The 11,549-nt window shown below is 58.2% G+C and overlaps 1 protein-coding gene across 2 annotated transcripts in view; it reads left to right on the top strand.

Annotated features, from left to right (window-relative positions):
• The first annotated feature begins 3,056 nt into the window (after positions 1-3,056).
• Positions 3,057-11,549, top strand: part of UNC5A (unc-5 netrin receptor A) — a 61,809-nt gene continuing 53,316 nt past the window's right edge. Inside the window, exon 1 of one of the 2 annotated variants that reach the window (XM_027035305.2) lies at positions 3,057-3,320. In XM_027035305.2, coding sequence (XP_026891106.1) covers positions 3,251-3,320 — 70 coding nt within the window. In that variant the 5' untranslated portion in view covers positions 3,057-3,250. The remainder of the gene's footprint in view (positions 3,321-11,549) is intronic. The other variant, XM_027035324.2, reaches the window with a different exon arrangement.

Below are 11,549 nucleotides of genomic sequence, written 5' to 3'. Positions count from 1 at the left end.
CTGCTCCCTCCCTTTGAGTCTGGGGCTCAAAGGCAATGAAGGTTAAAGATGTTAGGAGTCCGCCTATCTGACCATCTACCTTTGAGCCTGAGACAAGCACTTCCTGGCAGTCCTCCCACCTAGATTCTTAAGCAGAATTCAGGTGAGACAATTAACTCACCATCTCCTCAAGGGCATCCCTGCTCCTTTTCCTGATATGCCCTGAGTACCAATTGGAAGGGGATGGCTGAGCTGAGGCCTGAGTGACTAAAAGGAACCAACCATGTGAAGATCTGGGGACATAGTGTTCCAGGAATAAAAGCAAGTGGGAAGGTCCAGAGGTGGGGATGAATTTGGATGCTGGAGAAACAGAAGGGAGGTGACCATGGCTAAGGCCTCGGCAGAGTTGCAGAAGTAGGCAGGGGCCAGATCATGCTGAGCTTGGAGGCAGTGGTCATCATTAATGCTGCTTTCCTCACATTTCAGCTGTTGGCATGTAGGAGAACTATATCTCTTGGCCCTTTTGTATGGGGCTATGGGGCCAGCTCTGGCCAATGAATTGTCAGTGGAAGTGACACATGTCATTTCAGGGCTGAGCCACTGATTACCTCCAGACCTCTCTTTTTCCACCTCACTGACCAACAATGTTCCAGAGAGTGGCTGTTTTGTCAGCCTGGGTCCTCAATTGAGGATGATCTGGAGCAGTAGACCCATGAAGAACAAATGAGAAATCAACCTTTGTTGGCTGAAGCCACTGATATTTGGGGACTGTTTGTTACCATGACATAACCTAGTCTACCCTGTTACAGACCATTCTATTCTGGCTGAAGAAAGAAGGCCAGAGAAGTGAACACAGCCACCAAACTGAAAAGAGAAGGAGACCCTTTCTTTTCTTGTTCCCCAAACCTTATTCCCAAATTCTAATCCCAGAGCAGAAACTGCAGGAAGAGGAAATGTAAGGAGCATGGACATTGAAGTCAGCCTCCCTTAGGCCCAATCTCAGCTAGCCCTGCAAACACTGAATACGTTGGCCCTGGGCTTAAGGCACTTCCCTTCCCAAAATCTCAGTTACCGTTACTGTACAATGAAGATGATAATGTTTATTTAATAGGATTGAATGTGAGGAGCAAATTATTAACGTAGGCAAGGACAGAGCAGAGTGCAGCACGCACCATTATGATATCCTCTTATATCCCAGACCCCAGTTTCAGTCCTTCATTCTCCCCATTTAGTGCCCAAACCCAGTTCCTAATCACCTCTCTTACACCAGGTGCCCCAAATGACAGTCCTCCTAAGGTTTCACCTCTTCCATCCACCTCTTCCCTTGAAGCAGGGTGGGGCATAGTGTCAGAGGGAGGGGCCTGAGCACACATTGCTCCCCACAACACACACACACACACACACACACACACACACACTCCAGTTGGGTAGATCAAGTAGACACAGCATACATACAAGCAATCCCCAAAGCGGAGTTCAAAAACTGGAAGCTGTTGGACATTTGCAGACATTTTCACCTGGGCTCACATGAGGTTAAAAAAATATATTTTTTAGTTAAAAATTGTAAATCAGAAGATTTTGCATCCAATGGCTTCTCTTGATAATTTGAAAGATAGGGCCATACTGGGCCCCAATTCCAACACCCTCAGTTGGCACCTAGAGTAGAAGAGCCAGCTGCACCTTTCCATTGGATCTGATGTCTCGTCTCCAGTACTGCCATTGCCTCCTTGGCGCTGAAGCCCAGTATCCATGCATGAGTATCTGGACATTGGCTGATGTTTCTTACACTAGTTAAGAGAAAAGGAAAACATTTCTCATAACCCTTCTCTATCAAAAGTGGGAAACAAAAGACAGACCGAGAGAGGGCCTCGTGGTTTCAAGAAATAGAGGAGAGCTCATATCTCTTTGTGGAAGGGAAGACCATTCTTACATCACCCAGCGTGCAGCACCAATTTAAATTATTGACTGGCCCCTGTAGGAGGCTTACTTTGCGACCTTGCCGCCACCCTTCTCATCCCTCCCAGAGTCGGACCCTCTCTTTTTCTGACCATTCGTCCTGTGTGTATGTTGCGCGTTTGTCATTTCCTTTCTCCTTCAAGGCAACCCTCTGTTTACTTTAACCAGATTAGGGAATGGGGGTGGGGAGCAGGAGACTCCAGCAGCGGTCATTGCTGGAGACGACGTGACTTGTCCAAGGTCACAGAGCTAGAAGGTGGAGAGGTGCCTAGATCCTACACCGGGGTCTCCGTGGCTCCCAAAGCCCTGCCCAGTCCTTCACGCCCACGTCTCTGGCGCGGTGCTAGCTCAGGGCGCAAACACCGCGCGCCCAGATACGCTGTGTCCTGAGGTTGTTTTCCTTAGGCGAAGGGCGCCACGGGGTTAGAGAAATCTTGGGTCACGCTGGAGTCCACCAAGCTACATGGCTGGGACTGCAGGTGGCCCTGAGTCTGGCTTGCCCGAGTACCTCTACGCGAGGGCCGGGGCAGAGCGCTCTCCCGCAGTCCCTTATCCAAGCCGCGGGCTGGTGGCGTACCGCGGCACGCAGACGGCCTCGGAGCGCGGCTGGGAGGCGGGGAGTGGGGTGGGGTGGGGTGGGGTGGGGGAGAGGACTGCAGCGGAACCTGCCCCGAGCACCCCTGCCCCAAGCCGTTTTCTGCAGGCTGGCGCCGCGCCGGGGTCGCCGCAGCCCTGGGCCCCTCCCGGGCCACCTGTGCGCAGGCTGGCGGGTCTGGGAGAGCCCGGATCCGGACAACTGATCCACTCCGGGTTTCAGACTCCAGGCCTTGTCCCTGGAGACCGCGCGGGGCGGTGGGAGGCCTCCCCGCCCACCACCCCAACCCCTCCCCGGGGGAGCCTCGGGCAACGCCGGGAGGGATCCCCGGAGCTGGGGGTGGCCCAAGCGCGCGGCGTGGGGCGGCCGGGCCCCTCCTTCCTTCCCCCGCCCCGCCCTGCCGCCGCCCCGCTCCGCTGCTCCAGTCCGGGTTTTGCGGCGCCCGCCGGCCCGCTCCCCGGCTGCGGGCTCCGCGCGGCGGCTGGCTCGGTGCGCGGCGCGGCTGGCGCTGCGCTCCGCCCCGGCTGCATTGCTGTGCTCCCGGTGCCCAGGGGAGCCACGCGCCGCGTGCGCCCCGCAGCCGGCCGCCCCAAGGCAGCGCAGTCCGCTGGCATGGGCCCCGAGGGCGCCCCGGGCTGGGGCTCTGGGCTGAGGCGCTGAAAGCCGCCCTCCCGCCCGCGGGGCCCCGCGCCCGGCCGGCCAGCTCGCCCGCCCGCGGCCATGGCCGTCCGGCCCGGCCTGTGGCCAGCGCTCCTGGGCATAGTCCTCGCCGCCTGGCTCCAAGGCACGGGTGAGTCACGCGCGCGCTCTGGGGAGGCTTGCGGGGGATTGTGCGCGCGAACGCTCGCTGCTATGGGGGGGTCCCTGACCCGCGCGGCCGGACCCGTCTGGAAGCCCCCGGAGGCCAAACTTTGCGAGGCGGGACGCGGGGGCCGCCTCTCGCTGCTGCGCAGCTTCCCCGCGCGCTTCCCCGGAAGCCTGGGTTCTGCCAAGTGCTGGAGCAGCTGTCAGCGCGCGGGGCTGGCGAGTGTAAACGCTCCACGCCTCCGGGCGGGGGAAGTTTGCTGGTTGCCCGGCCCCAGAGCAGAGTCGAGGGTTTGAATCAACGCCCGGGGGAGCCTGACTCTGAGAGTCATAGATAGAGGTTTTGACCACATCCCAGTGCCCAGGAAATTGAGGAGGGGGCTTAAGATACCTCTTCCCGGTAGCATCTGACCCAAACAGCTACTCACAATTCCCACTTGGCAACTGGCCTCTGCCCACGTCCAGAACACAGTGTCCTCCTCTGTCCCCGCCACACGCTCGCACACGCACACACTCAGGCGTGGAGGCGCATACACCAGCCCCCAGCCCTTACAGCCTGCACAGTCAAAGGCCCGCGGCCCCTGGCCAGGGCTGTGGCTCCCAGCCTCCTCGGTGCGTGGGGGCCAGAGTTATGCATGGTGGGGCCGCTGCCGCTTTCCCTTCTCCCTTTCCTTGCACCGCCCTTCCTCCTCCCTCAATGTCCCGTTGGCCACCCTAACCTGCTTGGTAACTAGGCTCTCAGCCCACCTCCCTTGGGGTGGGGGGAGTTCCCCTGCATCCTTTGTCTGCTCTCCCTGAGCTTCCACCTAGGCTGAGTTGTTAGGGCCTCCTGATCTCTCCTCCCCACCATCCATGCACTTAGCAGAGCTGAGCTTATGGGGGGGGGGGGGGTCATTTGTGTGATCAAGGGGACATGGGGTGCACCCTAGCAATTCTTGATTCCTGCCGCTCTGAGAACCTGGGGGATGCCTCCTACCCTGGCCAGGCCATTGTTAATCCTAGATGTCAGAAGGGAGCTTTGGGGTTCCTGAGGTATGAAACCAGACTGATTAGAGATCAATGAGTGAGCGCTTACACCAGCCCCATGATTGAGGCTGATGGCTGTTTCTTTAAAGGGTCTCTGTGTTGCACATCCTACACCCATTCTGCCTGGCTGCCCTCCCCACTCTGCCCCCTCAGTCTTCCCTCTACTCTATCCTATCCGTTTTCCAACACCCCATTGTCCCCCCTAAATCCTCACTTTAACAAACCCTTCTGCCCCATGACCTCCCCTTTTAATCCTGACCGAGCCAGGAGGCTGCACTACTGCTGGGTGTGTGTTCCTATTGCACATATATCCGTGTTCGGATCGTGTGTGCAACCCTCAGGGGAGTGCAGGGTTGGTGAGCTGGTCATGGTAAACTGGGGGTGTTCATGCTCCTCACACAGGGGAGGTGTTGCCCAATACCGAGTAGGTGCCCGGGAAATGTTTACCAAGTCGGCTGTGTGTGAGAGGGCTGTGTGGTCATGCCTGAGCACGTGTGAAGGCTGTGGGTTGGCATGTGTGCCCCGGTGACGATGAGGGCTGGCAGTGTGTATGGCATTGGTATGTGTGTGGCCAGATGAGCTTGTGTGACGGCTGGCCTCCTGCACATGTGTGTGATCGTTGTGAGCAATTGCACAGGTGAGCATGTGTCGATAAGGGGGTGATGGGTGCTGGTGAGTCAGGGTGCCTCAGCCTGGGGGGTGCCACATGGATTTCTCAGAAGGTCATAGAGTTGGGGAACCACATCCCTGGTTGGTGGGGCACCTGTTGGGGCCTGGTCCATGGTTGCCCAGGGAGCTGGCAGGTGGGCACTCGTGCAGCAGGGCTGCCCTGGAGCAGAGGCTGCCTCTGGGCATAAACTCTCAGGCCTGTGGGAGGAGCCTCTGAACGGCATGCAGGGGCCCTTCTTCTTATCTGGGGCCCCTTACTGCTGTCCCCCACAGGCTCTGGGCACACGTGCCCAGGCAGGCTGGCCCTGAGATGACCCCAGCTCCTCCCACACCTCCTCCCACACCACCCATCATCTCCTCGGCAACAGCAGCCAGTGAAAAATGTGTGTGAGTGGCTGAGGAAGAGACGGCCAGTCAGGCGGCAGGGGGCGCCGGGGGCCAGCAGGACTGCAGCCTCTGGCTCCCCAGGCCAAGGGCCCACCCTCTGTCACTGCTTCACACAAAAGCCTGTCCCTTCAGCACACTCACTGTCTGTGTGCCCCTGCACACGGGGACACTCCCCCACACCCTGTCTCACAGCTTTTTCCCATTCATACCCAGTCACACAGCTGCCACCTGCCTCCCCACCCCTGTGGGCCGCTCACACCTGTTGGATGCCCTGCCACACAGATCTCTGCACTCCTAGGGGGAGGGGCCCATGAGGAGCTGGCTCTCCTGGAAGGTGGTGCTGAGGGGCACTGAGCTGTGGTATTGTCCATCCTTACGTCAACAATCTGTCCTGATGGCCTCTTCCCCGAGCCCCACCCCTATCCTCAGGGCTGGTCCTGGACCCCTCTGTCCACCCCTCACCCCAAACTGGAGCAGTTGGTTGGGGGAGGGTGTCTTAATTCTTTAAGGCTCTCACTTTGCCTTGGGGATGGGTTGGGCTGGGCTTCAGGGCCTCCCAGGTACCCCCAGGAGAGGGCTGGTCCTGTCTGTTCCCTGTTGCCCATGTTGGGAGGGGCTTCCCTCAGGAACCCAGGGATTGGTACTGATCCAGGTACCAAGCCCCCAGCCGTGGGTCACTGGCAGGTTTCTATGAGCAGCCAACTTTGGCCTCAGCCCAGGGCTAGGAGCCCCTCCTGTCTCACATACCTTCCTCCCACCTGGTCCTGCTCTGGGCCCCAGACCTGCAGACCTGCAGTCTCAAAGGCAGGAGCTGCCCTAAGCCCCGGGTAGGGGGACCCCTTCTTCTTGCAAAGGCGGTAGTATTGGGCTTGGCTGCTGCCTGGGAACACATGTGTCCATATACATGCATGCCTGAGCCTACTCTATCCAGGCCAATCCCCTCCTGCTGCCTCCCCTCACCCCCCCTAGTCCTCCAGCCTGGGGCTGGAAACCTTGCAGTCTCTCTTGGCTCTCCCTTCTCCTTCACGCTTCATGTCTAATCTGTCACTAAGTCCTCCAGCTCGCTTCTACTTGTGACATTGCTCGTGTCCCTCTCCTCTTTTGTCACCGCACCTGCCCCCCCCCCAGCCCCTTTCTCCCTCACCTTTCCCACCTGGACCAGTGCAGTGGCCACCCCACTCATCCCCTTTATGTACCTCCTCTACTTTGCTTAATGCCCCTGGGACCCCACTAAAAAGACTTCTGTGGCTCACCAGTGCCTGAAGGTGAAGTCCAAACCTGAGTCTGGGGGCACTTAGGGAAACACCTGCATCACCACGCATGACTAGGCTGATCCATTGGAACTTGGCTTTAACTGCTGGTGGGCCAGGCATCCACACCCCCAGTCAAGTTGTGGCTTCTGCACTATAGCTCCCTTGCCTTGCAGGACCTGGTGCCCCTGGCCCCTCCAGCCACACTCCCCATCCTACAGCCCAACGTCTCCTGCTCTGTCCAGACCTAGGCCAAGCCCCCCTGCTGCTGCCAATACAACTGTTCTGTTTATCTCAGCTCCCTCCAAGGGGACTCCCCACCTCCTCCCAGGGCCCACACAGGGGCCATGGCACATCGATGAGCTCTGAGTGGCCGACAGGATGGATTCCTCAGGCCTAGAGAGGCACATGGGGCCTGGGGCAACTGCCAGAGGCCCCTGGCCCAAGTTAGCTATTCATTCATGCCAGTGTTTTCTACGGGTATTGCCACTGTCCACCGCACTATGACCCTGCTGTTAGCCCCCAACATGCTCTGAGTCATGGCCAGTCAAGTTCTTATTTTTTTTCTTTTTTTTCCCCTCCATGTGTGTTTGGGTTCTCTGGCTAGGTAAGGAGGGCTGCTATGGCTAGAGAGGGGGGAGAAGTTTACTCTGTCCCCCTTGGCAGCCTTCCCCATCCCTGTCCCTGGACACAGACTCCTGTCCAGGGTAGGAATGAGCAGGTTAAAGCCTCACCATGGGGTGGCTGTGTCTTGGAGCCTCACACGGATGGCAAACCAGCTCATGTGATCATGCATGTTTGTGGGTCCTTCACACAGGTTGTAGGCCCAGGTCTACTGAGCAGGAACCTCCCTGCTCACCCCTCCCCCTTCCAGTCATAGATGTTCCTGGATGGGTGTCTTCTCATGCAAATAATGTCATTCTGGGCACCAAACCTTTAGACTCAAGGCCCTGGAAGGTGGGGCTAAGGGGCATAGAGTCATGGCATTGTCCTTCCTGACCCTGACAAACTGGTCTCATGGCCTCTTCCTCAGGCCCCACCCTGATCCTCAGGAATGGAACTGACACCAAAACTTGGGCTGCTGTGTGCAACACCTATTGGGACTTCTGGTTCCTGAGGCCAAGCACCAGGAGAGTCTGGCCCACGAGCCCCAGCCATCCTCGCCACCCAGATGGGAGCTCAGCTTCCTGTGATCAATTCTCCTGGTCCACTCCTTTACCCTTCTTGTCTGCTCCCATGGGAATGGCACTGACAGGTCTTCCTGCCTTCTGGGGAGCCTCAGCCCCCTCTTCCCATCAGGTAGAGTGGAAAGGGCAGGGGCTTTGGAGACAGACAGGTCTAGGTTTCACTCTAAGCCACCTGACCTTGGACAAGTAACTTTTACTACCCAGCCTGTTCCCACATCTTTAGAATAGGGTCATTTCTGCTTCCTGAAGCTATAGTAATGAGATGGTGGTCAACATAGAGAGTGCCCCAGGGTAGAACCTGACATGGAGCAGACCCCTGTGGCTTGTTTATCTCCTTCCTCCATTTTCCCTGGCTTTGAAGGGGCATGAGTTAGGACAGAGCTAGAGTCCTAAGGTGGTGATCAGGGCCCACGCCCAGAGATAAGAGAAGAAAGCATTTGTCGCTGTTCCAGCCGCAGGCAGGAGTCCCAGGAAAGAGTCATGCTTTTAATTGGAAGAAGCACCGCCCCCCCCCCCCCAGTCTCCACCCCCTGCAGGGACTTGGGCCTGACTCAGACACCGATTCCTCCAGTGTGCAAAGAGCTCTGTTTGGGATTCTATGAAGGTGATGATTTGGGTGCAGCTTGTCCTGGAACCATGTGCTAATGATCAGCTCTGACACACAGAAAATAGTAGCAATTTGGGTGGGGTCCCTGGATGGAACTAAATTCTAGTCCCAGCTCTGCCATTCTATTGCTGTGTGACCTTGGACAAGTCACTTAACCTCTCTGGGCTGTTGGCCTCTGTATATTAAAGCATTGGACTTGATGACTCTACTGGAGCAGAGGCCAGTGTGCAGGGAGGCTGCCTTGAGAGCTTGGGGTGGACTGTGCACTCAGCATCAGGTTCCCCCAGGAAACACTCACACATGCTCAGCACCTGCCAAAGGCTCCAGCCACCCCAGCGGTAGCTGCCATGTTGCCTTGGAGCCAGGTGGCCGCTGTGGCAGGGCTGAAAGTGGCTGTGAAGCAGAGGTAGGAACTGTGAGTCCCAGCACCCAAGGCAGGAAATAAGGGCCTGCTTTAGCTGGTGAACACCCGCATTGGCAAAAACAGGCCTTCTTATGGTCCCAAGAAGGTCATAGTGCCAGTGTCTAAGGCCACCCTCTTCCGAGGCACTAATGTCAGGTGCTACAGGCAGCCGCTGGCCCTCGGGAGCCAGACCCCCAGGCACGTTGAGGAGGTGGTAGAAGGGTTGAGTGGGCAAGCTCTGAAGTCTGAGTTTGGACGAGGACTTGGACTAGGGTGAGGCAAGGGAGGTGCCCAGGGTGCAGAAATTAAGTTGTGCAAGGGCAGGGTCAGCCTCCTTAAATTGTGTGCCCTTGGTACCCCCTGTGCCCCACCCTTAGTCCTAGCTGGCAATCTAGCTTTTCCCTGCACTTCAGTTTTCTTGTCTATCAAATAGAGTCATAAAAGGACCCACCTCACAGGGTTGTTGTATGGATTAGGTGGACTAATACATGTCATCAGTGTGTCACAGTCCTGACACACAGTAGGCATGCAGTGTTAGTGACTGCCGAGGAACGATGTGGCAGAGGACACTGTTCTGTCCTCACCTGGGGGGAGTCTTTGGTGCCATCTTTGCGGGATGGGGTGCAGCTAGGGGTTCAAGTGGGAGGACACAGGCATGAGGAGAGGCCTGTGTTTTGATTGTCTCTTTTGACACCCAGGAGTAGCGCTTATAGAAGTCCCCTCCCCTCCCCTTCTCCAGGTGTGGTTGTTGACAAACCCAGCCCAGCCCTGTTTGAGATGGGGGAGAGGGAGAGACTCAGAAATCTGGGGAGGCCTGAATGGCAGCTGCTCATCCCTAAGGTAGGCCCCAAAGGGGTAGGTTTTAGGTTCCACTTAGATGGAGGAGGAGGCCCCTGAAGACAGCACCAAGGGCCAGCGCCCTGATGGGTGAGTCTCCCAGAACTCGGACCCTCCCCACACCTAGATGTCAGAGCTGTGTCCATCTGGAAGGCTCAGGGTGACCTTGAGCTCCAGGCAAATATGTGGCTGAGATTTGAGGAGGGGAGTCAGTCTAGATTGATGGGGCCTGAGAGCTACAACTGCAGGGCCCTTGGGTAGGGAGCTCCGACGATGTATCCTTTCTGCCCTATACCTCCCCAGCCAGGACGGCAGGTGGGCCCCACCCCGCACTGCTCCACCCCAGCACATCCAGCAGAGAGCCTGCCGGCAGTACACCCGGAGCGAGACCTTACTCCCTCCTGATTGGGGCGGAGACCAGATGGAGTTGAGGGGCTGCTGGGTTTGCCCATGTCAGCATCTTTCCAGCCCCCTCACTCCTCCCCTATAAAAGGGTGCCAGGCACAGGCAGGTAGGAATGCTTCCTTAGGATCCCCGCGTGGCGGGAGCCTACCCTGCTTCCCAAAACACCATCCCCACCCCGTTGCCTCGTTGTTTGGGTAGCTTGCCAGGCCGGGGTCCCGGGCTAGATGCGGGCCTCCGGCCAGGCGAGCTGCAGGGCACGTTAGCGGCCGAGGGGCGGCGGGAGCCCGAGCCACTCTCTAGGAGCTCGAGCCCAGGGGATTAGCCATTAGCCACTGCGCCGGTCGGCCCCAGAGCCGGCTGGGGCCCTGGGGAGGGGCGCCTCCGGGGGCGTCCTGCCCCGCGGCCCCGCCCCCGCTCGGCGCGGGTGCTGAGAGCGCTGTAAACTCGGGGCAGGGGCAGGGGAAGGGGCGGGATCCCTCCGCCCGCCAGCCCGCCCGCGGCCGCCCGCCGGATTAGTGGCTCTTTGTTCGGGGCCTGTTAACAAGTTCCTGGCTGAGCGCTCGGCTGCCGCCCGGGGAGCGGGCGTCCAGCCTCCCGGCACCGCAGCTCCGCGGCCTCCGCTGAGCCTCGGTTCTCGCACCCAGCTGCACCCCCGCCTCCTTCCCCCCCCCCCACCCCGTCTTCCCGGGCCCCGTAGACGTGGCTGGCCGGTGGGTCACACTGGAGGTCTGGTGTGCGTGAGACCTCCAGAGCACCCTGGCTGACCTCGCTGCGGAAAGGAGAACGCCGCGTTCCATGATCACCTCCTGCGGGCGAGGGGCTTCGAATGCGCTGCTTGCCCTCGGTCCCATTTCACAGATGTGGGAGGGCACGGCTTCCTGCAGTCCCTGGCCAAACTAGGCAGGGCTGGAGTTGCAATCCAGGTCTTTGACTCCAAATCTCATCTTCCTTCAGCTAGAAGAGAAGCTTGGGGCGGAGAGAGGAGGAGCTTTCGGTGGTTGTAGACTTGCTACATTTTTTGTTCCTTAATTAACTTCATGATGGTAGCAATCATGGCCCATGCTGGGCTCTCCTGCATCATCTGATCAGAACCTAAGGACAACCCACGAGATAGGTAAGGTTAGTCCCATTTATTAGAAAAGGACACTGAGGCTCAAGAAATGGTAGGGCTGGAACCTTGTTACTGCTCATACTGACACCCTTGCTTACCCCCTCCCACACCGTGGGTAGCAGAATGCTGTCCTAGGTGGTCATTTACTCTCAAGGCCTTGTCGGGTGCCCCATGGACATGAAAGACTATGGAAGAAAGTCAGGAGACTTTGATACTCTCTGGTCTTGGGCTTATCCCCTCATCTCTCCAAGCTCTTTGCACTGTATATCCTGCCTCCTGACCCCACCTTGGGTGCTTCCTCAACCTAGGCAGGGCTGTCCAGGCCACAGAATT

Source organism: Acinonyx jubatus, chromosome A1, assembly GCF_027475565.1.
Source record: "Acinonyx jubatus isolate Ajub_Pintada_27869175 chromosome A1, VMU_Ajub_asm_v1.0, whole genome shotgun sequence".
In the NCBI taxonomy this organism is placed as follows: Eukaryota; Metazoa; Chordata; class Mammalia; order Carnivora; family Felidae; genus Acinonyx; species Acinonyx jubatus.
Note: the sequence above shows the minus strand (reverse complement) of the source record. Positions and strands in the feature narration are given on the sequence as shown.